Source organism: Neopsephotus bourkii, unplaced genomic scaffold, assembly GCF_033783945.1.
Source record: "Neopsephotus bourkii isolate Nb327-2 ecotype Australia unplaced genomic scaffold, CSIRO-AGI_Nbou_v1 NB_196, whole genome shotgun sequence".
Taxonomy (NCBI): Eukaryota; Metazoa; Chordata; class Aves; order Psittaciformes; family Psittacidae; genus Neopsephotus; species Neopsephotus bourkii.
The window spans coordinates 18,123,444-18,150,163 of record NW_026900709.1 but is presented as its reverse complement, the minus strand read 5'-3'; the positions used below and the strand labels follow the sequence as shown (position 1 = coordinate 18,150,163).

General features: G+C 41.8%; 1 protein-coding gene and 1 long non-coding RNA gene across 2 annotated transcripts; both read left to right on the top strand.

The window, feature by feature from the left end:
- The first annotated feature begins 248 nt into the window (after positions 1 to 248).
- LOC133224481 (uncharacterized) lies at positions 249 to 9,801 on the top strand. Its single transcript, XR_009728857.1, has 3 exons — positions 249 to 431; positions 1,692 to 1,788; positions 9,738 to 9,801. It is a non-coding gene; the product is annotated as an uncharacterized LOC133224481 (long non-coding RNA).
- Positions 9,802 to 10,406: 605 nt separating this feature from the next.
- Positions 10,407 to 26,292, top strand: DUSP29 (dual specificity phosphatase 29). The gene is made up of 3 exons (XM_061375966.1): positions 10,407 to 10,624; positions 20,409 to 20,629; positions 25,782 to 26,292. Exons 1-3 carry the CDS (start codon positions 10,440 to 10,442, stop codon positions 26,027 to 26,029), a joined length of 654 nt encoding a protein of 217 aa, XP_061231950.1. The 5' UTR covers positions 10,407 to 10,439; the 3' UTR covers positions 26,030 to 26,292.
- Positions 26,293 to 26,720: the final 428 nt, after the last annotated feature.

Sequence of the window (26,720 nt, the reverse complement as noted above, 5' to 3'; positions counted from 1 at the left end):
GGGTCTTGTCAGGCATTCCCACTGCCCACTGCTGTGCCAGTGCCAAATCATTTGTGCAGGGCATGACAGAAAACAGCACTGCAATGCTCCTAACCCACATGCAGTAGTAAACATAGCATCAGGCTTGACAAGGGACAAGAAGATAAAAGATGACTTTTGTTTTATTATAGTCAACAGACAGGATGACATTATCTTAGTCATACCAAGGCTGGGTAACTAAATTATCAGGTTTAATGTTTCGGGTCACATCAGGGAATAGTTTTACCAGCAGATGTAAAGATCACCCTTTTGGAGTGGGTAGCACTCAAGGTCAGAGGCAGCAAATCCTCCTCTAAAAATAGACTCCAGTGGCAAAGTTGGTAAGATTTCTTTTGTCGTTCTGCCACACTTAACGGGACTCAGCTACCCAGAGCACCCACCTAAGGTTACAGGTAAGGCTAAGCAATATACCTTTTCTGCTATACTTCTTGCGCTCCTTTTCCTCCTATTATTACCTAGTTTACTAAAGTAGGGAGAGGACCGAGAGCTGGCAAACTTTCTAAGGGAACTTATAACTTCACAAGCTTGTCACAGAGGAAAAAAAGGCTTAAAACTACCGGAGAGTCAAAACGGCTGTTAAAGTATAATTTTTAGGTTTTTAGTAAAGCAATTGGTCATGTTACAGAAACAACTTTATAGACAAGGAAATGAGGTGCCAGAACTGTATTTATCTTAAAGATAATTTCAATTTAAAAGTTAGGAATAAAAGTGCAATTTTTCAAGCTTTTGTAACATCTGTCCCAGAACATTTTGCTTATTTTTTGCTAATTATTCCACCCTCCAGTCAAATCTAACTTTTCCAACTGAATTACAATTCTCTCAGATGATGCTGTGTTTTAAGTTTCTTTGGGCACTCTCATAATATTTAATGAAATCTCAGCTTAATCTGTTTTACATTAACCAGTTCAGTCAACAATAAAGAATGAGGGCAAAAAATAAGTTTTTAAAGAGTCATCAGTGGCTTAGAAATTCATTGAAATAGCTGGTTAGTTTTGAATATTCACAGCAGGAGGGGCTGGGAAGTAATTTCACAGAGGCTGTGATTTCTCTAGTTTCACTGTTTAAAGACAAATGCACTGGATGAAACATTTTACAGTCCCTGAACACTTCCAGCATAAAAATGCAGGGTAAGATAAAAGAGCTGAAGTAAATGACAGTTCTTGCTGAAGCCTAGGACAGAACAAGGAACACAGGATTGAGTTAAGTATACTGCAGGTACCCCAGGGATTTCCAGTTCTGGATGTACAACACTCTGCTTAATTGTTTCTGGGCTCTTTTAGAGAAAGATTTATTTTGAAAGGACTTACTCCTCCTCCCCCCCAAGGCGTATTTGTACAAAATTAAGTTTTTTGGTCTAGTGTTAGGGGGTAAAAGCCACCTAAGGAACGTTTGCAGTGCCGCACTTCATTGCGGTTCCCTGGGGTACAGCAGTGCCAAGTTACACAGGAAGCATACAGCTTTTGCCAGCTTTTGGGGTCTGAGTAAAATGTCATGAGGGTAACATATCAGTGAGCACCGCTTTAAATTCATTTAGTTAAACCATCTGACAAAGCAAGCTTTTGTTACTGCAGCTAACCAACTCTAAACTCAACTGATGTACTTTGAGTCATGAAAAGCTTAGAAACCAAAGCACTGTTTACCCTCCTCCCAAGTGCAAACGCTGCTCTCCAGACAGCATGTGCATTGGCTTCTGCAAGGAGAACTTTCCAGTTTATAAAGCAGCTCTCTGCTTAGTCATACTCAAAAAGGGTAAGTACTTTTTCACCCTGCAGGGAGGTATGTACCTGGCATGCTGGCTGGAAATGGAAAAACAGAACATACCTTAAGTATTCAACAACTTGCTCAATAAATAGATTCTCCCTCATATTTCAGAAGACCCTCAGCCATTAGATCTGATTTTTGTCCACCTTCAGCACTGAGAGGTCTTACCTGGAGTCAGGTTACCAAACTAGATTCAAGCCTTTTGCACATGTTCTTGAAAGTGTAGGAGAACTGGTATTCTCCATGCTTACCTTCTCTTAGATACTTCCCTCTCTTGTACATACGTGTTTCTCCATGAAGGTAGTTATAAAGCTAAAATGTAAATAAAAATAAAAGCATTTTTGCAGTTGTCTGGAAGCCAAGAAGGTCTCAGGTTTGGACCTTCTGTAAGACAGATGTCCTCTGATTTTAGTGATGTTGAATCCTACCTGATAAAAATGTAAGTCATCTCTCCGTGCATCAGAAAAGAGAATAATTTCTCAGTAACAAGCACTTCACACAAATAAATAATCTCTTAATCATAATTCCAGGGCCTTTTTTTCCACTTTTTTCAATAGATAAATTCAGTCCCCGGACTTGAGGGTCAAACCACTGGCTAATTTCAGGGGCACCCTGTTTATCTCCTCCTGCACTGCTGTGGGCATAAGATCTATAACTTAAACAGGGGAGGTTTAGATTGGGTATAAGGAAGAAGTTCTTTCCTGTTAGGGTGGTGAGGCACTGGAATGGGTTGCCCAGGGAAGTTGTGAATGCTCCATCCCTGGCAGTGTTCAAGGCCAGGTTGGACAGAGCCTTGGGTGACATGGCTTAGTGTGAGGTGTGCCTGCCCATGGCATGGGGGTTGGAACTTGATGATCTTAAGGTCCTTTCCAACCCTAACTATTCTATGATTCTATGATTCTACTTGTGTAGACTTCCCATGAAAGGCCCAGAGCTGACAGAGAGTAAGTCTGCTTTGGTTATTTTCTATCCCTCCCTTGGCATCTTGAAAATAAAACCCCAAACCAATCCAACAACCCAACCCTTAAGATACCACAGACTGCACTTTATCAGAGTTCTGATGAGTAAAGAGGTAGGAAGCAAAACCTGAAAGCATTAAAACAAGAGTAAGATTAAGATCTGCCTCCACATTTACAAATAGGTTATACATTTAGGTGTTTGCCAATGCTGAAAACTGTCAGTTCCCAGCTAAACCGTAAGAATTTGTGATTGCTTGGTATTTTCAGAAGCAGCATCTTTCAGACAAGTAAAAAACCCACAGCTGGTACACTTGTGCACACCGAACTGAATTTAATAAAGCCAGGATCAAAAGCCCCACTAGCACAGGTGATTGATGTAATATGGTCTGGGAGAACTCCCAAGATCAGTAAATATGGGTGGGAAAGAATTTAAACTATTCTGCTATATAAATATGGGCTGAAGCTGGCATTAAGGCAATGAAGCCCTGTGCCCTATGACAGACAAGACAGAATAGCTAACAGGATTGCAGTTGTTCCTTCTGAAGGAAAGAGCAAGGAAAATTGTTTACTCCATTTTTCTTCCCACCTTTTATTTCTTTAGTCTCGCTCAGTTGTACATTTGTAGCAACACCATTGGGCTCTGACCTTATCAGAGACCTGTAGCTTCAGGCACACAAACACAGCTACAAATTGGAAGAAAGTACATATACTTGGGACAACAGCAGTGATGGAGGCACCCCCATGGGTCAGGGAGGGGTGCAGAAAAGAAGGGGAGAGGTTACATGGGTCCTTGCGAAGGACGATCCTTTTCTGTGCATGTCTGGCTCTTTACTTTGCTTTCCCTTTCTTTTTTTTTTTTGAATCTCTACAGCTGACTTGAATCTTCACTCCCAGGCATAAATCTTGCCAAATTGTTTGGCATCTTTATACACAGCACTGAGGCTTGCACAGCATGTTGAGCCAAAAATATTAAGAAACATAGTATTTTGTTATGTAGATAATGACTTATAGCTTTTGGACTCAAAGTACTCAGAAACTTCCACTACATCTGGAAACCAGCATTAGAAATGTACACACCACCACCAAAGCTCCGACCTTCACCTCTAGATGTGAACCCCAGTCCTCAGTCCCCCCAGACTGTGGGATTACCAAACCGCAGAGCCCATGCATGGTGTTTCCAAAAGCATTAACTAACCCCCTACAAATTCTGGGGTGTAGGAGGAACATCCCCCTCCGTTGAACCAACTTGAAAATGGACCATTATGTTCTGTGACTTTCTAGGGCTTTCCTGGAAATTCTGGGTTAATTTGAGTAGTTCAAGGGACTCAGAACAAGGTGCAGAAAGGAAATCTTTCACTGCCATATCACTGCTCCAGCCACTAGGCTGTGTTCAGTCTTTGAATTATACAGCAGATAGACTGTATAATAAGGGGAGGATTTTTCCTTTTTTTTTTTATACCCTTTGCACTTTATTTTCTCTCTCCCTGTTCTCTTAAATATAAAAAAGCTAGAGAGCTCTATATGAAATTCCACTTGGCAGCTGTAGAGTGGATAGTGAACATAAAGAAGAGATTCCTTTGCTGCGCCTAATGCATGCTGCTTATCCAAATTAGCCACACAATTACTTCTATCAATGCAAAAATAGTTTAATGTTTTTCTTCTAGTGCACAGCACTTGAGAACAACTTAAAATGCAGTGTAATTTGCCACAGTGTATGTCCTGAAGTGGCTCACTAATGAAAAGAGGATTAACTCTCCATTATTCTGAATTACCATTTTGTGAAATCACTAACAATATTTTCATTTATATACATATAACCCAAGGGGGAGAAATATTCCAGCCATCTAAGTGATTAACAAATAAAATTCATTAGATAACATGCACTTTGGTCTTATTTATGAAGAGAAAGATTAGGGTATAAAAATGCAGATGACTGAATTTTTATCATCCTTGTTCTGATAATACACTTAAGCCCATGACAGCATAACTGGTGAGCACCAGCAGTTCCGTTTTATATCCACACACTGGATTGAGAAGCAGAACCTGCAGGACATCAGGCTTGGCAGTCGAAACCTCACAGGCTTGAGCATCGGAACCTTGTCCCACTGAGGTGGACCCAGCCACTGCAGTGTGGGCAGAGAGGGAACAGGAAGGTCTCAGCAGCTCACACAGGCTGGATGCTGCACAGCACAGCACAGCAAGAGAGGAGCTGCGGCCTGGGCACAAGGGAGGAGTGGGGTGCACTGCAGATTGCCCTGCCTCCCTGGAAGGTAATTCCTGGGCCCAGATGCAGGGCTCTGTTCCTCACTATACTCCTAAGTTGGGCTCAAACCTTTCAGCCAAGGAGAGCCTCTCTGGAATAAGGGCAGTTCCTGCTAGCTGACTGTCCTCTTCATCCCTCCCCATGAAGTAAGACAGGCTGTCCGGTGCTGGAGCACCACTTCCAGGGGCAAGCAGGATGCAAAGTTCCTCATACAAAGGGCATGAGGACTGTGCCTACTGCAGAGAGCTTTCATATCGCAGGTTGTGTGTTCCTGGCACAGTGTGGTGCCATGAAGTGACTGCTGAACTGGTACAGGACAGCTGCACTGCTACATCACTCAGCCTATGCTAACTAGTCTGTAAAGCAAAGCATTTTAGCCCTAACGAAGCAGGGCAAGGGATTCGAGACTGTTCCAACGAGCCTGTGCAGGGCTAACCCTGCAATCTGCCATCTGACTGTACCAGGTGAACACCCTGCAAGGAACGGTTTCCTCTCCCCAGAGGTCTGCAAAAGAAATCTGAGCTTTTCCTGCCTGGGTTTGTGCTAGACAGTCATCTTTACACAGACAGTCATCCTTATATCCATAACAGCATTTAAGAACCACCATGAAAAAAAAAAATCCAATCTACTTTTCACTTTTTAACCTAAGCGGGCAGGCCTGGGGAACAGTGTTCCCTCAGCTCCCTTTGGTGTACACAGAAAAGTCAGTAACAGATGAGGTTACACATCTTTGGTTCCTGGAAAGACACAAGCTTTTCCATCCCTCTACCCCCCAACCAGACGCTTCACGGCAATTAATTCCAGAGCTCAAGTAGCAAAGCACCCTCCTTTCTCCCCCTTCCAGTTAAACTCTGTTATTCCTTACTTAGTCTAGAGTCAAATCTGAAATACATATTTTACTAGAAGAATTTCAACTGATGCTTTCCTGTGCTTTAATTCAATTTAAGAATCCCTGCAGCAGATAACATTGGCAAGGCATAAAAGAACATAGCTTACTTGAAAGTTCAGGGAGCATATGGCTTCCCAGGACAGAAACGAGTATTTCTCAGCAGCAGTCTAACTTTCAGAGTGCTAACAAAGCTTCAAAGCGAGGCGGTGTCACAGTACCACAAACGATCATTTGCACATGTAATTGCCCTGTTTTGAGGTCTGCAGTCTACGAGGAGGGACTATTGGTGTAACAAATCAATGCATTGTGGCCACCAAGCACGATTACCAATTACATTGCTTTCTCTTCTTCCCTTCCTTTCCCCCCCTCCCATTTTATGCAGCTGTGAATAAAGCCATAGTCAGTCCTTCAGCATGAAGGCAGCAGGCTCTCAGCTAAGATAATTCCTTACTAGACAAATAATTCCTTGCTAGACAGATAGCAGTTCTTATCAAATTCTAGATAACAGCCTATTCACTCTGAAGTCAGACTGTGTTAGATTTCTATCTCTGACTATCTTAACATTATCTATACTGTGGAATCTGCATGTAGAATGTGCATAATTCTGGCATGGAAACGTAAAATTCTCTCCTGGGGAATGTCTACTGGGGGCACAGAGATGGGATTCGGTGCTGCTCAGAGGCAGGCAAGACCAAGCCCAAGGTAAATCTGCTAAAAGCTAGAATTCTCAGAGCCCTCTACAAATCTCTGCAGAGGACCACTTAGCTAAACATCATCATCATGTTTTAGGAAGCTTGGCTGAAAGACAGATCCCCTTGCCAGTGAAAGCAAGCCAATTTTTGAACAAAGGTGTACACATGCCAAACAAAAACTGACTCCACAATTTTGCCTAGCTTTGGAGTAGGAAAATAGGAATCATTTGGCTTTTAACTTTTGTGGAGAAACAGAACATGACAGGCACAAAAGAGCCCAAACTGAGGAAACAAACCCCATGGGTACATGGGATGTCAGTGAAAAATGGTCATTCTGCTTTCAGGAGAGTTCTACAACAGCTGCATGAAGGCATTAGCCAGATTTTTGTAATTAAAGGACACAAACATCACTAGTGGCCAACACAAAAAAAATTGTGGGAGCCACTACAGGATTTGTTCTCTGCAAGAAAGGTGGATTTTTGGCAGGCTGTACTTGCACATTTCATAAGATCAAGCCCAAATCCACCTCCTCTTCTTACAAGTCTCCTACGGAACTGCAAGGTTCAACTTCTCCCTTCAAGGGGATGAGAGACAGAAGCAGTTGCTGTCTTGAGACATCAGGGAGTGCAACAGAAGACAAGACAGACCCAACAGGGAGATGGAGCAGGCAAGAGTCTGCAGCAGAAGGCTGGCAACAAGGGAAAAAAAGACACGTTTTTCAGAGGACAAGTTAGGTGACAACTGGCGACAGGGTAAATAGGAGGCCAGACACGTGGACAGCCCCAGATTCCAGTTCCTAGAGGTTTGCTGTAAAGACCAGCAGCATGAGTGATTTAACTTCCTGCTGACAACATGCAGAACAAAAGGTGATTTGCCTTCAGCCACAGAAGAAAACAAAGGAGACATGAATTGTAACACCCATGTCCCTCAATAATTATTCTCTGACATAGTGCCTAGACCTGTGACATGAGTATTTTGTCTGGTAGTGTGCAGAATGCTGCTAATTTGGACTGAAAAGCTCTCATGTACACCTTTATCACTTGTCAATCACTGTTTTGCCTCTTCTTTACTGACAATACATGGATGTACTGTACCTTAGCTCTCCCTATGCAAAACTCTCTTTAAGTCATCAAAAAATGGAAATAAAACATTCATCTAAACACACCAACACTGTATGCATTTTGATTCGGAGAAAACTCCAGGAACAAACTTGCCAACAAAGTTTTCAAGCTGACAAGCAGGTATTCTTTATTGCAGCGCCGGGAGACACGGGGGATAACTCCTCCTAACGTGTGTCCCCATATTGCTATACAAGCCATCCTTATATAGTTCCTGGGCATACATACATATTCATGAGGTTACATATGGATTACATCATTTTCCAGAGAGTTCGCCACATGCATACAGAATTGTGGTGGTGGTCTCTGAGGGTCGTTTACTTCTTCCAACAATCCTCATCACTTCTGGCAGCCTTTGAAGCATGTGCAGTAGATGCTCACACCAGTTTAATTGGTTCGTTAGCACTAGAGACATAATAATCCTCCTATCCTCCTACTTATCAGTTAGTTTAACTGTAGCCCATCCTGGACACCTGCAGTTCCCAGATACCCCTTATCCCTGTGTCCTGTTTTTCTAGGCTGCTTTTTCTTAAAGCTATGTCAACTATAACGATTTATCTTGTGAGAATTCTCAGTATGTTCTCTAGCTGTACTCTTATTTTTTTTCTCTATGTATCCTGCACCTCAGTAATTTTCCATTGCTACTGTTACAAAGCCATCAAACTTAACATTACTTAAAGCTACTTCTAAAGATTTCTATATCCCATCTTGTAATTCTGTGCCCCCCCTTGTCTCAATGTGGATAGCAGCTGGCTTCTCTGGGAGGACAGTGCAGTGCCACACCTGAGCTAAGGAGAACAGCATTGCACTCTTGCAGCTGCACTATGCCCACAGTGGCTGGTACAGTTGCTGCTGCAAGGGTTTCTGTATCACATTGTCCTGGGTTCAGCAGTAGCAGTCATTTTTCTCTTTCTTGGTAGCTGGTGCAGTGCTGTGTTCTGACTTTCGGACTGGGAACAGAGCTGATAAAAATGATGTTTTGGTTTGGCCAAGGACTTTGTGAGCCTCATGCTCTGCCAGGGAGGAGGGAGGCTGTAAGGAAGCAGAGACAGGACACCTGACCCAAACTAGCGAAAGAGGTATTCCATACCACAGCACATCATGCCCAGGATGTAACTGGGAGTTACCCAGAAGGGCTAGGAGACTGGGGGGTTGGAGGAAGTATCGGTCGGTGCTTGGTCGGGCTGGGGGGGTGAGCTATCAGTCACCCGGTGCTGAGGTGTTGTATTCTCCTCCCTTGTTATTTCCTTTATCATTACTATTATTGGTGGTAGCAGGAGTGATTTGTGTTATACCTTAGTTACTAAACTGTTCTTACCTCAACCCGTGGGAGTTACATTCTTTTCAATTCTCCTCTCCATCCCTCCAGAAGTAGGGGGAGGGCAAGAAGGGGGGGGAGTGAGTGAATGAGCTGTTTGGCTGGGTTTAAACCACAACACACATGTATTTCATGGGCTTTTACCTGGGATACTTCAGCTGCAGGAGATTAGAAAAGTTAAATGAAGATGTAAAGGACCCATGGACTCACCTGTCCAAAAGCAAACCTACAGTTACCTGCCACGTCCTAAGACAGTGTTTTCATAAAGACATGGATGGGGAATGCATTGAGACTCACATTAGTCCTTGGCCTTTAACTTTGCTCACCAGCTTTTTGAAAACTCCAGGCTGCTCCTGGGGTCAGTGCCCAGCTCCTAAGCAAGGCAAGAGCTTCGGAAAGTGGGCCGAAAGTGACAAGCCTAACTGGGCTTTAACTACTGACTCCACAGCTGAGGGGGGACAAACTTCCCAGGGAAAAGCCTTGATCAGGACAGCAGCTGAGAAAATTACAGCAAGCAAGAAATAATCTGGAGCTCCAAGAGATGTGTAAAGCTGACACCAAAGGATTTAACACTAGCAGATAGCCCAGACACACAGGACATCAGGCTTGTCAGTTTTGAGCAACTCAGCTTTGACAGCATGGACAGGCAAAAGGTGCTGTTTTCAGCACCATTAATGATATTCTGGTTTTATCTACAGGATAATATTACTCCATTGCTCCCCTCTGTATGTGCATCGCTTCTTCTTCCTACCCACTTGGCAGGTATGCATCAAGGTTAAAAAAATAAAAACCCAAACAAAAAAACCCCAAAACTGCCAAAAAAGTGAACCCCAAAAGAAGGAAGCCCTTGAGCCCAACCTGGCTAGAACATATTTTGTCAATCAGTCAGTGGTGCTGTCAAAAGGCAAACTCTCTTTCCTGCAAAAAGCCTACAGGGTTCAGCATGCAGGGCTGCATTAAGATCTTTAAAGACCCAGAACTGGTACACACAACACTTACCTGAATCTACACGTTTTACCTCCCTGCATTGATGAAAATCACACAGAGAAGACTTTACAAAATTCACAGTTAATGACAACGAAACATATTTACCCCACTCATTCCCCAGGCTGCTCTAGATCCCTTGGATCAGGCTCTTGGACCTAATAAATTTGCGCCAGTAGACTTTCCAGGAAACAAATTCCCGGTGGAGACTGATCTTCAGTGATCACAAGCTTTTGGCTTTTGCTCCCATTGCTGGTGAGCTTGTCCAAAAGCATTCCTTGCCTGGCCCAAACACACCTGGCCAGTGCTGCTCCCAGAATCACACAATTGGAGCAGAAGTTGTCTGCTTTGTGATTCACCTTAACATTCTGTTCTGGTTACATTCCAGTTTCTTGCACAACCGAGAGCACTACTCCATGGACAAGATGTCATCAGCAGGTTTGAATGCTGGGAAGAAAAATGCATACAAAGCAATGAAAGTAGATCCTGATGAGGATTACTCCACCCCAGGTGCATTTGAATTGGAGCGTCTCTTCTGGAAAGGATGCCCACAGTACACTCATGTCAATGAAGTCTGGCCCAATCTCTACATAGGAGATGAGTAAGTGTACATAGTACTGCTCTACATAGTGGACAAGTAAGTGTACATAGCACATCTCTTTTACATAGGGGATGACTAAGCTGCACTAAGTACAGCTCACCAACAGAGCACAGTGTTTCTTTCCTCCTACTACTCATTCGTTAGTATTTAGCAGTGATGATGTGGTTTGACAAGGTACTGACAGATGCCAGAATCCAACAGAGCCATCAGAGCGCCTGGGATGGCCCCCAGGTATGGGCACACCATGTTTGTTGCTGCTGGCTCAGGAAAGCACTGAATAAGTGTGGCAGGGTCTACTGCCCAAGTCTCAGTAACAGGAGCACTTGTGGCACTGGTGTAGGCTGCTGAGGTTGAAGGCAGTCATGATCTGTTTTTAAATGGCTCATTGGAAGGAGTAATTTGTGACATTCCAGAGTTACACTGACAGAAGAGCATGACCTAGATGTGTTGACCACAGCTTAGGTTGGTTTAAACCTAAAACGTAATTCTTTAAAAGTGATTAAAGGGACAGCTCAACTCGCAGTGGTATTCCTGCATTTCCAAGCTTGTGCTTCTGTACATGGAATACTCTGTACTTCCAAATTGCTCAAGAGATTAAAACAAACAGAACCCTGTGGAAGGCAAAGCTCCAGATCAGACCAAGTGTGATTTGGAAAAAACCCAAACCCACAAAACAGACTTAGCTCTGCTGAGCACAGGACTAAACTAGAAACAGCCTATTCCAACAAGCAGAGATGGCTGCTGCAACCCAGAGACATGCCATCAGAAAATCCCCCAACCCAAGCCCCTGAACAGAGCAAGAGTGCTTTGCTTACCCCATAGGCATTACTGGTCTACTTCCCATTTTCCTCTACACCCTAACATGACGTTTATTTTACATCATTACTGTTAAGGCACAAGCAGGAGTCCCACTGGCTCCAAAGTTCTCAATAATTTTTTAAAAGGTCCTAAAATTCATCTGTTGCCAGCTTATAAAAGAGGAAAGATATACAGCCTTGAAAGTTACAAGACTCCTAATATCATCGACCAATTACTTCTGTGGCGCCAGAGGGAACAGAAAGACACGTAATTTCTGGACTCCCACTTTCAGAGACTTTTAGAGATTAAGCCATGAGAAGAGCCTGGCCAAATGACTCAAGAACAAAGAAAAGGAGGTTGAGTTGTCCTCTCTCCACCCTATCCTATCCCTTTTGCTACATATTTCTAACTCAAGATTCAGTGTAAAACAGAGCCTCTTCTGGCACTTATTTCCTACTTTCTTGTGCAGAATCACCAGCAGAATTATTCTGAATTAAGCTGTTGGAAGAATTTCATTATCTCTGTGATGAAGCTACAGCTCTGCCCTTTAGCAAAGGAATCTAATGAGACAACAGGTACTTGGACAGCAGTCTCTGAGCCCAAGACAGCAGCCACTGACTCTTTCCTGTAATTGTTCCTGCAGCAGTGGTTTGTTAATTTAATAAATGTTGGAAAGTGTGACTCTGAATACAATACACCTGCACTTAGTACAAACTAACCAGAGGAACAGCAAAACCAAACTTCTTGAAAGGTACTTTGAGCTATGCCCACTTAAACCAGAGAGTATATTTCTGCAGCGAACCAGTCTTAAGTCAGGAGGAAAAGCAATGGCGCTTCAAGAGGAAACAAGCTCCTCAAGTTGACTGAGACAGAAGCATGAGAAAGCTAATGGCGAAGAAAAAAAAGATCTGAGGAGCAGATGGGGAGTTAACAGAAGTAAAACTTCACCAGAAAATGGGGCTCCCTAAAAGAGACCAATTAGTCAGCCAGACAGGGGCAAACTTGATATTCAGTAGCAGAAAACCCAAGATGATGTCTGGTCTGCAGGCAAGATGCAGCATTCATTACCAGAACTAAAATTTCATTTGAAGCAGGCAAAGTCCAGACCTCTGTATCTGTCCTCAGCCAGCTCCACACCTTACTTCCAACCAACAGCTTTCTCCTTCAGTGTGGCAGGGGAGTTTGTATTATTTTATTTTAAGATCATGCTGTAGCACTGGTTGCTGAAGAGCTGCCATGGAGACATGAACAGATGTTGGTTGCATTTGCATCCTTAGCCATGCTAAATTAAAGTTGATCTTGAAAGAATTTAGTGGAGCTCATCAACAAAATCAAGTGAACACACATGCAGGGTTTATCTTCAGAACCTTCACATCTGTGCTTCATTCCTGCCTCCTGCATTTACAAGGTTAACAGGACTTGTGACTGCTTATGGAAATGCTAATTAATTAACCTGACTACATAACCACATCTTCCTTCTAATGCAATACAGGCTATCAAGGAGCCCTGTGAGGCCACTCAATCCTTTTGTTACAAGGCTTCACTGCAGATGTTGCCCAGAGGCAATGAAATCTCCATGAGCCTGTCAGAACCAGAATAATCAAAGCCTCGAAATATAACATGCTGTGTTCAGCTCCAATTGAAATTTTCCTCCAGCAAGTTCCAAGGACTTTTAAAGACCAGACACTGGAACTTGCAGGAGACAGCCCAGTGATAGGAATAAAACAAGCTTTGCCAAGATCTCGATTCATCTGCTACGAGGATTAGTGCTTGCATATATCCTCCTCACACCTAAAGGCTGCCTAAAGGGATAGAAAGCAGCTTTGTCTTGTTCCTTTCTTTCACTGGTCACTGGGTTACTTGCATGGGCAGTTTGACTGGCTAATCCCAAGTCTGCTTGGTTCACTGCAATCACATGGAAAATACCTCTGCTAGCTATGCAGCTTATAGTTTCTTCTTGCAACAGTTACCGCCTTATTACCCCAGATGATGATCATGGTTCCATTTTTCTGAATTTCAAAGAATATTTTATCTGAAGACAAAGGCTTTCCCAGATGCTATTTTCCTTTTAACCACCCTCTAGCTCTCATAAGGCCTGATCACAGTTTCAGGTCTTTCTGTGTTCTCAAACTACTCCAGAGGAAAAGAAGTCTTCTGGAATCTACTTCCTTACAGGTTAAATATGAAAAATAATTTTCTGGATATGCAGCTGAGCCGAACTTGTACTTCAAGAAAGCCATTGTCTGTGCTTGTCCCAGTACAGCCCCAGCGCTTAGGGTCTTGAGAATTAACACAGGTATGATTCAACAAGATACATGAGTAACTCAAATTTACAGGTTGAACTGCACGATAATGAACATCTATAAGTAAACTTTAAATATAGGTAAATATAAGTAAAGCTCCTTCTCTCCTCTATTCTTTCTCCAGAAAAAGGATACAGTATGGCTTTTTCCAAGAGATTAAGTAGAAAGTCAATTTATACTAATGTAGAAGAAAACAGATGGGTAGAAAATAGTTGCCTCCCACTGTTTTACCATTATGAACTCTTAGGATCTACAGCAGTATTAATCATAAAGAAATAGAAGTGCATGCAAATTTAGATTATAAGAACTCTCTTGAGGACATAGTTTCAACCTTGTTAGTATGAAGATCTGCCAATTGCAACAGCAGTTTAACAATTCAGAAAATCAAATCTGTAACACCGGACTGTAAACCTCTTCAAGCAGCAGTGATTTCCAAGACAAGTAAAAATTCCCCACATACCAACATCTCTCTCCATAGGCGATTCCTAACACTTAGCAAGTAACTGAGGTCAAGACCAGGATCTGACTGACTACATCACTTGATGTAGTCAGTCAGGCTTGATGCCTCTCATCTGCATATGAAGCAGAGAGGTATTCCCTGTCCCTAGGTTGCATCATTTACAAAAACAAACCCCACCACTTTGGACCAGAAGAAAATGGACTACTAAATCTTTTTGTACTACGTATTACAAAGATCCTCTCCAGTATTTTCAGCGGTACCTAAAAATTCTTCTTCTTCACACTGAACAGGAGGTATCCACAGAAACAGAGCAACACCTCAGAAGGAAAAAGGGATACAGTGCTTCACTATCTCTAGACTCCCTCAGTGCTGGAGTTACCAAAGGAAATTGGGTCAGTATTATTGGAAATTCTCAACATCTCTCCTCAGGAAGGAGAACTGCCAGATTTTCTTAAGAAAGTGTCAGTATTGCCTATATTCAGGAAGCTTCTTTCTGACACTGACCATCTGGTAAATTATCATCCTGCATCAAGCCTTCCTTCAGCGCTAAAGAAAATGGAAAAGTTTGAGAGATGATTCCTCTTCTAGTAACATGTTGCCTCAGATTTCCTTGTGTTTTATCAATCTGGGTCACATCAATCTGTGGTTTTAACAGTCTATACTGAAACATGTTTGCATTGCTCAAGCTTAAGAAACTTTACTGTACTTAAGAGTTTACTAGCATACCAGTCATCTGGTTGACCAGTACCAGCTGTAAGGTGCTGAGTTACCTGTCAAGGGAGCTGCTCTGCCCACATCCTCATGAGGCATTTTGGATTACTTCCCTCCCTTTAGGTGTACTTGGGTTTTCATCATCAGCTGGCTTCTCTTCTCTTCATTAGCTGCTTTTAATATACTTAACATTTGATGTGGAGGTGCAGGCTTGCAGTGCCTACAAGTTGTTTTTCCCTCTTTTCCAACTCCATCAGGTTGGGCAACTTTCTGATGAAAGCAGCTGGGACTAAAGCATGTTATGACAGTATTTTTGAAAAGAAGAGAAGGGATTTGGTACACTGGAGATGGCAACTTGAAAGGAAGGATTTTCCTTCACACTACAATTACTTACACTGTTGCTTCCAGTTGCTTCCACAAGAAGGGAGAGTTTGCTGCAGTGCTTGCTTTTAATCCTGTGAATCTTAAGCTTTAAAACTGACAGCAGGCACAGTTAGTTTTGGACAAGCCCTTAACTTGCCCTTGCACAACGTGAGAGATGCAAATACTCTTCTGGGAACCATTTGAAAATGGATGACATTTTTGTTTGGGACAGTCCCCCCTCTTAGTGAGGGTCTGTTATTATCAATATGTCCCTACATGAAAGTAATTTTATCTCAAGTTTTCGCCCTTTAGGTGGCATTCCCGTATCAAAGTACTCCCCCTTGCCTCAGAACTTTAAAAACATGTTTATGAGTCCATCTGTCCTACAGTAAATGCAGGGTCTGATTCAGCAAAGCACTGAGTTTTCACTTAACATGCTTTGCTATAGAGGGAAGGACTTCTGGGTATGCTTAACTATCAGCATATGTTTATGTACTCTGAACTGAAGAACTGTTGAGTTTTTACACAGGACCAATCTGTCTAGTTCGTCTCTTTACTAAAGTGAATTTCACTGAAAATTTCACTGTTATCTCCCAGTGCCACACTTCACCTTCTCTGCACAGGAACATGTTTGAGGCAGACACTGGAGACCGCAGTTGCACCATGTGAAAAGAAATCAAGCGCTAAGAGCACAGATGGTGGAGACATACAAAATGAAAACAATCACAAGAGTAGTTAAATGTTTAAGGCTTCACCTATGCTGGCATTTGTAGCAAACTCTTATTTACAATGGCTACTTAAAACTCAACCATAATCACAAAAATGTGAATATTAATTGCAATTTAGGAAACAGCAGCACCCGAAGAGGGAAAAGAGGAATACTGTTAGCTTGATTATTAAACTATTTTAGTGAGCCAACTGCAAGGGAAAAATATCTGTGCCATTTCTAGCTGAAAGTGAATTAGAAGTAAGAGTTACAAATTCTCCAATAAGGTTTATGATTCATATATCCCTGAATGATCCTATGCTATTAGTCACCTAAACCAGTTGGATATTAGCAGAAATTTATGCTTGATTTATTCCTTCCTTTCATTTAAAATACCAATACCTCAGGCATAGTAAAAACTGCAAGGAAGACCAAAAGCATTCCCCCTTCTTTGGGACATAACCAGGAGCGTGATGCACGGTGAAACACAAAAAATTTAGGCTCTAGTAAACAGGTAACGAGGGATGCTTCCACAACACTAGATTCAGCTGAGGTTGGAAAGAAAGCCAGTCCTTTGCACAAACCTAGAGTTCACTGATCGCTAAAGCCATTCCAAGCAAACGCATCAAGGGGCACAGTAACATTTCCATTTACAGGCATATGGGTCCCTCTATATGAAGGCTTAACAGCCTGCTCCTTGCTCTCTGTTAACTGGCAATCAACATACTGCAGATCCAGCATGACCTCAAGTTTAACTGCCTATATTATGGCAGTGTCAGAGTCTCAGCACAGTCTCTGCCCAGTAATATTTATGATCAAAGAACAAGGTAAAAAAACAGCTGATGGGAGTGAAAAAGCAGACAAACCTGAGCCCATATGACAAGTGGTGGTCTAGCTGGGTTGTTTATCTAGCTTTTGGGTAAAGATTTTAACAGAAAAAAAAATGAAGAAAATTTTTGAAAGGACAGTAGAGGTACCTTTTATGAAAACATAATTATCAAGTGCAAGACTGGGGTGATAAAGGAGAAAGAACATAACCTCCTTCTAATCAGATCCTAAAGCCCAAGACAGGCACCTCTTGCAGTCCAGTGAACCCTATTTTGTATCCCACAGTAACTATTTCATTAGATCTCTACACAATATTACATATTAGAAAACCTTAGGAAAAGCTTTCCAGAGATCGCATTGTCCACAGTATCTAATGGAAAAAAGGTACCAACATCCACTTTACAGATTACATGCAACAGCTCAGCCTGCAGATGCACAAGCCACATACCTACCCACAGGACGTACCATGTTCCACTTGGCCAGGGCAAGCATTTTGGGTCTCTGTTCAACTGACAGGTTCTACAACAGCTACACATCGCATTGTCTGAGTACCTCTTCCAGTGAAAGTGTGGAGATCTTCACAGATTTGAGTGTTCAACACTGAGCGCTCATTTTCTGGAAGTTTTCTAAATTAGCAACATCCGTAGAAAGAAGAAAATGTGCATCCATATTGCAAAGATAAGAATTATACTGGGCAAGGCAACATTCAGTCCAAAAGGGTATTGCTGAACCTGTTTACATATCAAGTGCAATTAAAAACCAGATTATGTTTTAAATTCAGCCTATCCCAAGCATTGATGAAAAGAGTAAATGTTCTTGGCTGCCAGAAACAGTGAAGTAGACAGCTTAAGTATTTCCTTGATACACCTATAATTTACTTAAAAAAGAAAAAGTAGATATTTCACAGAAGATTTCATTACACTTGAGCATTTACAATGGGCTTTTTGCAACAACATTCAAGGTTGATCCACTGCTGATTCCATTTTTAGCCCAAACCATGGAAAACAGAGGGAACTAAAAGAGTAAGAATATACATATTCCCTAATTCCAGCAGGATAAGGGCAAAGCAATGGCTAATGCAAACTGTGATGCAAAATGAACATCCAACTGCCTTGCCTTTAATTGGTTAAATAAAAAGGAGGAGGATTAATTCCATCCCAGCCCCGAAATGCACAGTATGCAGATACAGGCAAGACTGTGAGGTGGAGCAGGAAGTTCCCAGGTACTTGGCTAGACTGAGGTGATTGCTCAGTTAATGAAAAGATGGTATCCCTTCTTTCTGAATACATACTGAAACACTGGTGCCTCTGAACACTTGAAAATGAGATCCTTCCACACAGAACAAGACTGTAAGTGCAACCATCAGAAACAAATGCATTAGTTTCATCCACTGTGTCAAAAGGCAATCCCCTGAGAACCTAATCAAGGAAATGGAAAACTGTGTTTCAGAGGAATGTAAGCGTCAAATGTTAATGACTGTCATGCAACCTATTGTTTGACATTGTCCTTGCTGAGAACAATTTCATTACATAATTCAAATGCTGTTTATTAGCCTGAGCAGCACTTGCAGAAGCTAACGTCTGGTAGTATCCACAGTCCATCAGAAACTTTGTTTTTTCACTGACCCTAACTACACTGCAGTCCTACTTGCTATTCAGGATGTAGGTCTCCAACTGCAGGGGTTCTAGTTGAGCACAGATCTCTGACCTGAAACCATCAGTCTTTCATGGTTTGTTGGACACATGCTTTGGGCCAACCCGGTGAATGGAAAACATATTTTCTCTATCCCCGCACCAGGGAGGTAAAACAAAATAAGACAATTTGAAAGCACAACCTGTAGTTCACCTCAAGCACATCAAAACCAAGAGAAGTAGTTATTCATGCACCTTTACTCTTTTTTTTTTTTTTTACTGGCCATCTATATAGTCCAGAACTGAAGTGCCTTTGCTGGCAAACTGCAGAGCGCATGTACACTCTAAGAGAATCCAAAGGCACAAATCTCCTAGAAGAAGGAAGAAAAACAAAAGCTTTCTAGGTCAATCACTGCAACAAGAATATGAAGGGAAGGACTGTGCATTAATTAACCTGAGGTGAAGGCGTCAAGTCACAGCACTAGCAGCAAGATGCTGCTTCTGTCCTCCAGAGTTGACTGATCTTAGGCAGGCATCACCACACTATCTGGAGTTTTTATCTACTTTTAAAATTACTGCATAGTGGACATCACTTCATGACAACAATGATAGTAGGGTGAAGACATAATCATTCCTGTCCACAAAGTAATTTCTGCAAGGAGGAGTATTTACTCAGAACAGCCAGTTACCATGAGCTTTAATTAGATAAGAGTGAGCATAGGTAAGACATTCAGTATCTATATCCCAGTTAAATGCACTAATCACTGTTCAAAGGGGGATTTTAACTCTGACAGAGGCCGGGAAGGCAGAGTCAACATCAAGCTATTCTGAGCTGTCACCACTAGAATTATGAAGCACAATAGGTAGCCCACCGCAACGTCCTGTGTGGCAGTAGCTGCATTTACACATTGAAATGTTCAGGAGACATTATGGAGAGAGCTACTCCTGGTTGGAAAAAGCTGTTTCACATCATGCACTAATTCATTTATGGCAGCAGTAGTTATGTGAAAACATTAACAGAATAAAGCCTATGCAATTTTTTTTGGGGAAAAAACTCAACAGTCCTCCTAGGCACTAATGATACTTGACAGCTTTTCCTGAACAAAACTTACCAGAACTAAAAGCTTTCTGTAATGGAACAAAAAGGTTTTTACATGCCTAGCTACAAACTGCACTTTCTGAATAATTCCAGACTGCTGGCAAGCACTTACAGTGGGTTTAGGCCCACAAAAATCTAGGATTTTCTTACCTATCTGACTCCCCTTATTTAAGGGAAGAGAGGACAAAAATAAATTAGAATATTACAATAAATGCAAGAATTTCAGCTTTCACTGAAGGCTAATATGCAATTGTGTATCTAGTTCTTTTTGCTTTAGACCTCTGGTTTAACCAAACACTACAGTAAAAGGAAACCTGGAAGGGAGCTGTGACCACAAAAGGGTGATATTTAGAATTACTTTTATTTTTTAAAACAGAATTGGAGAAAAAACTCAGTAACTTCTTTTAGTGACAAAGAGCTTCTTTTTGAATCCTAAGTATCTTACTACTCACATACCACTCACTCTAATTAGTTCTGCAATATCTATTAATGGGACAGAAGGGGAAAGCAGAATTCCTGGGTCCTATTTCAAGTTCTGCCACTGATTTATGACTTTAAATAATTCATTCTATTACTTTCTGTATCTCAAGTTTCTTCTTGTATAAGATGGATGGAAGCTGGTATTTCCTACATTACAAAGGCATCAGGAAAATAAATTCATTTTTAAGGTGCTCTAAGGACCTGGGAGAGATAGTTATGAACTCCAGAAGTATCATTCACTCTAAATGACAGTATCTTAAGATCTTTACAAGGGTAAATGATGCCTTTTCGAAGCATTATCAGTTCCATTAACATTTAGAATGCAGCAAATCAGATTTTTTTTTTTTTTCCTGGCTTGCTGGATAAGGTGGTTCTTCACTTACATGATAGCTCTTGTTTTAACAGGAAAACTGCACTAGATCGCTACAGCCTTCAGAAGGCAGGCTTCACCCATATCCTCAACGCGGCCCATGGTCAGAGGAACGTGGACACAGGACCAGAATACTATCATGACATGGCTGTGGAGTACCATGGAGTGGAAGCAGATGATCTTCCCACTTTCAAGCTCAGCCAGTTCTTTTATTCAGCTTCTAAATTCATCGATAATGCGCTTCAGGATGAAAGAAGTAAGGATGATGCTGAATATGGTTAAAAACAGTATAGCATTTACTCCATCCGATTATAAGCATAGTTCCATTGCATCTATGTGGGAAGGAAACAAGTCCAAGTTTAACATAGAATATAAAACTAGTAGCACAAAACTAGATTAAGAGAAGGTGGTGATGTAAACAAGGACCTTTCTCACTGCAGAACTAGCACCAGCCCCAGAGCCTCTTACCAAGCACTTTGATAAAGGCCACATAGAATAGAACAGTTAGGGTTGGAAAGGACCTTAAGATCATCTAGTTCCAACCCCCCTGCCACAGGCAGGGACATCTGGCAGTAAACCATATCACAGCTTGCATTATCTCCTGACAAATTTTTTGTTTCGACACTTTCATAAAACAACTGGACATTGCATAGGTTCCATGAATTAGCTGTCTCTTCCTCAAATTAGTCCCTATTAGGAAAGGTTTAATGAGTTGTATAGCAGTGGGAATGGAACACAAGTGCTCTGCAGAGACTCCACAGCTTCATGCTCTGCAGCATCAGATTCGCTCTACAAATACAAAACCTACCTTCTTACCTGGTCATCAAATCTACCACAAGCTATAGCAGATTTACCTTTGCCATCTTTTAAGCAGCAGGTGACCAAAACAACTCTGACACCAGAGATCTAGAAACATTTAATTAAAGCCTTTGTAATTTCTCAGCTTGCTTATCACAATTCATTATTTGCTGACCTCCAGCAGTGTTCTAGCAGAAAGCTGTACACTGATGTGAAGTTGCTAAAGCCTAGGCCTCACATTGGCTTTCAAGATTACTCCTACTCCTTTTCCCCCTCCACATTTTGGTTTGGGTGTTTTTTTTCTTTTTCTTTTTTAAATCTCTACAGGGTATTTTACCAGAAACCATCTGAGAAACTTGAGACTTTCCTGCTGACCTACAAAGACCTTAATATCAGAGGGAGTCACATATCAAGTTTCCAGCTTTCTGTCAGCTTCTGTTCTTGGCTGTTTAGCTCAGCTGTAGCCAGCTATTACGTGGCTTGCCCCCAGTAGCTACAGAGGTCTTAACAATTTTACCCTTTCAACACCAACAGTCCCCTTCCTTGTTCAGGATAAAGTCTTAAAGCAGCTCAGTTTTAAAAATCAAAGTACTAATAGCAGAAGGAACTGTTTCAGGAGCTTTCTTGCTTGTGAAGAAAGGTACTTGGCATTTCAAAAAATTATGTTTGAAGCACTGCTTTTGGGAAGGAGTGGACAACTAACATGCATCTGGGGTCTAGTGACCTCCACAATTGGAAGGCAGAGGTCAGTATCAGACTGGAGTAGCTGAAATAAGAAATGCAGACTTCCTCACTCCCACCACCCTCCTGTTCGCAGGAGTTTTCTCTGCTGCACTGGGGTAAAGAAATAAGCACAAAGGAAGCAGCAAAGGCTAGAACCGCACCCCACCCCCCCACCTTACATCTCAATAAACACTGGGGCAGGGAAGGGTAGGATGGGGAGGAGGGGGAAGTATTAATGTTTTTGTTTCAAAACCGTATCAAAGTCCAGGAGGTTCCAAGACAGTTATCAAGCACCAGTCCAGCACTGAAACATAAAGCCAAATCAAAGAGTGACTGGATGAACTTCCTCAAAAAATCTTCACTAAAGTACATACTACAAGCTGCAGCAATTTCTGCAGCTGTGCACTGCCTGCCACATTCATATGTTTTTGTTTTTCAAACAAGACAGGATCTTTTCTGATAGAGATCAATAAAATAAGGAATTACTGTAATACTCATAAAGAAAAAGAACAAGCTCTTAACTTTCTCATGAGGGAAATGTACACAACATGTACCTCTCCAATCCCAGCCAAAGATAAGCACCTATGCATGGCCCACAATGACAGTAGCTTCCTGCTACACATTTACAGAACAGAGTGACTCCAGAAGCTTAAACTGAAGAGTAGACTGATGTCTCTCACAGTTACAGGAGAAAAGCCTAGAGGCAAGTAACTAGTGCTCTCCTCCAAGAACTACATGCATTATTTGTGAATGCACACTGAGCATAGAAAGGTGCTCTGTGTTTCAAGGGCTTAATGGACAGGACTATTTTTATGTATCTTCCTGACAAATAGCACCATATTCCTTATCAGGATTTCATGCTAAGTAACCAAGTAACTATTCCCCAACCTGAGATTTCAGTATAAGGTGCTAAATAGTTCTCATCAGTAACACAATTACACTCCTTTGCTACTTTGCATCAGAACTGAGCAAATACTGAGAGAGGGAAAAGGGCAACAACAAAAGTTTACACATTCAGTGTTCAAGGCCAGGTTGGAAGAGGCCTTGGGTAATAGGGTTTAGAGGGAGGTGTCCCTGCCCATGGAAGGGGGGTTGGAACTTGATGATCTTAAGGTCCTTTCCAACCCTAACTATTCTATGATTCTATGATTCTGATACGTGACCAGAATGCATGTCCTAATGAATCTACTTTGACTGTATCACATCGCTCGGGGAGCAACCTGCAGCCAGCCAAGTGATTGAATTCATTGAATAGATGTCATCATACAATGCTTTTGCTGGGAAGATGCTCAACACTCAGTCTTGTTGGAACAACTTTCCCTGCAACAGGCCAGAAAGCTTCGCAATTCAGATGCTGTCAAAACACAGTCCCTAACACATTAATTCTGACCTAACCTTCAAAATCTTTGTGATGATGAAGAATCTCCCTGATCAGAGCAGTATTTGCAGAGTTTAAACATAGGCAGATGGACTTGCATCTGAGCTGCTTTCAATGTTCTTAAGAGTAGTTTTAGAGGCAAACTCAAAACTCTTCAGAATTATGCATGCTATTGTTCAGCTGTGCATAAAGATTTCCAAACCCATGCAATTCAGACCATAGGACAGCTTAAAATTTGTGTCAGCAAGGCTGATTAACCCAAACAGAAGACATTATTTTAAGAGGTTTTTAAGTTCCCTACTATGCTACAGATACAGTACTCATTCCCTTGGTCCCTTAATTCCTCAGAAAGTGAACCAGAAGGGAATAGCATTTTCTTTGCATGTGAAAAAGTCATGGGAGAACATACACTAAAAATACATGTAAAAAAAGCAACATGAGAAGGAACATGAGAGACAGAGACAAGACCAAACACCTCAGCAGTCATCACTCCGTCTGACTCTGGAAAGAGAGCACTACATCTAGACAGATTTTCAAGAAACACAAGCCACAGTCAAGTGACCAAAATAGTTCAGGGACCTGTCACCACTCAGTAGACCTCTGGTTCTGTGCACTGGTATTCCATATTCAGCCATACCTTGAAGGATATAAAAGTGTGAGAATCAGAGAGAGCAAGAGTGGATTCCATCTTGGAAAAGGAAGATTCAGACTGGTTCTTACATCAGAACTGACAGGTACAAAAGGGACAGAACGGACGCAGCTATGTAGGTTAGTACCAGCATTTTGCTGTAATAGGCAGTCAGATTTTAAGTATTCATACAGAAGAAAAGACAGACTTCATTTTCCTACAAGCAGGGGGCATTTCCGCATTGTACAGCCATTTTTTACCTTTGTTAACAATATAAAACTGTACATTTTCTCCTAGATCCCCTGCATTTGCTACCCACACAAAGGAAAGCCTTCCTTGTCCTATCATGTATTTATCACCTCAACAGCAACCCATTTACAAGGTGGGAAGCTCTAAAGAGAAGCATGAAGGGCTGAACAAATGAGAGTTTTATCCGTTTCAAATATTTGCAGTAATAATAGAAGGGATTATCATTTTCCAGGAGAGGAAGAGGCACTTTCAGTTATCAGAGAGACTGGAATTTTGCCAAGATGCCTCTAAGACTATCTGCTGGGATTAGGATGCAGACTGTAACCATTTATCCTCTAGTGTTGGCAGTTTTTGATGCATCCATTGCACACCAATGCTGCTTGTGCCAAGACATCCTTTTGTGCCTGGAAGCAAAGGAGTTAATCAGCAGGAGTCATGGCTTTGCACCCAACACTTCTCACTAGGCATAGCTGACAGAGATAAACTATTATTGGCCCTGTGAGAAGGTATTTTTTCCCTGTGGCAATTCAGCTTAGCAGGGTGTTAGAGAGAGTGCTCCAAATCCACTTCCTTCAGCAGTTCAACCCTTTGTGAGACCCCCTCAAGGGCTTCAAGTAGTTTTTGGAAATCTTTTGAAGTCTTTCAAAACCTGTTAATCAAACGTGAAAACACATGAAACCTCCACCTCCCCCAGACAAAGTAAATTGGGAAGGTTTCACTTGGGCTTACATCCTTGCTAGTACCTGAAACCATACTTTCTGCCTCTGGAAGTCCAGAGTTAAACCAAACAATGTCACAAAGCTAAATCTTGAGGCATGTCTATTCAGATAACAAAACTACTAGCAGAGATTCTGCGTTCCCAGCATTACACAAGACAAGCTACTACTGCCAGGAGATGATCATATTAAAGACTCAAGAGAGGTGATGGTGAAATGCTACTTTCACTCAATATGACAGGGTGACTAGCCAGATTTTTAAAGAAGCTTGACTAAGGCTTAAGCGGTTTCTTTCTATCCCCCTTGTTATGTGCCTAGTAACTTCCATGGCCCTTCTTACCCTCTGCCCTCAAAAACATTCCTGAGCTTTAAGAAAGCCTTGTTAGCTGTATTTTGCAAATGAAGTATTTGGGCATTAAGTGATGTAATCTAGATCCCGAAGGACATTACTGTCAAAACCACAAAATATAATTGGCTTCGGTCAGCTTTTGTGTCTAGCTTGTAGAACTGAGAAAGGCACCTCTGTACACCCCGTTTATATGGAGGGACTATCTGACAGCACACTGAACCCTCTCACACCCCTGTGCTTTGGCCATTATGTCCAAACACAGATTTACATAACATGTCACTTGGGAGGCATATAAAGTTAGGGTGCAGTGGGGCTTGCTAATGTTACTTAACGCAAGGCTGCAGTCCCCGGGCCTTCTCTGCAACCTGGTATAGGATGAAATGAGTAATCTCCAATGTAGATGGTGTTCAGTTACTATTTCCCCACCTGTAAAAACATGGGGTCTTGCAAAATGCTGGTAAGGATAGTCAAGCCACCAAAGAAAGCAGGGGCACCACAGAAATCTTCACTATAAAAAAGGGGAATTACTCAGTGTCAGCTCTGCATCATTTCTCTTTGTTTCCACAGACAAAGTTCTGGTTCACTGTGCTATGGGTCGCAGCCGGTCAGCTACACTGGTCTTGGCTTACCTGATGATTTACAAGAACATGACAGTAGTGGACGCCATTGAGCAAGTGTCAAGACACCGATGCATTCTGCCAAACCGGGGTTTCTTGAAGCAGCTGAGAGAACTGGACATAGCGTTGACACTGCAGAGGAGGAACACCAAAAACAGCCTACCATCTGAAGATGATGAAAACAGCACCAAGATCTAGTATTGCTGCTGGCAGGGTTGTGCTGGAAAAAAAACTTCATAAAAATTAACTGTAGTTAATTACAGTCACAAGAACCATTTGCTATTTGGAAGGAAAACCAAAGTAATTTCAAATACTGTCAGGATAAGAAAGAAGGGAAGCCAGATTTTAAACCCATCTTTTTAGAATGCTTAAGCCTTAGAAGAATTCTTTTGTTACATCAGCAAATAAATTTTATCCTCTGTGAAAAAGTTTTTGCAGCACAAAAGCAGCACAACTTCAAAAATACTCTGAGTACTCCCAAAATCCTAGTCCTAACTTTAGCACACGGCCTTTAAAAGCATGGAGTCACGCCTGAAGAAATTTTGCAGGAAATATACCAACATGGTAGCACCAAAAATGAATTCTTTAGTCCCAAAGTCCTGTGAAGTATTTCACAAGAGTTTGCCTTTTTGTGTTGTTTCCTGGCATCTCCATTTCTTTTTTCACAGTAACAATCTAGGGCAGCACAGCATTTAAAAGAGCCTCCAGATAAGGATCAACTACTTGGACTTCACAACAGACTTTACAGCAGACCATGCAAACCAGAAACAAAGCAAGACCCTTTAAAAGGTCAGATGCATAAGCAGCTACGACAGTTCAAGGAGATATGCACATGATATTTCAGCAGTTTCCGTTTTAACTTGGTTCTCCTAAATGCTTTAACTGCCTG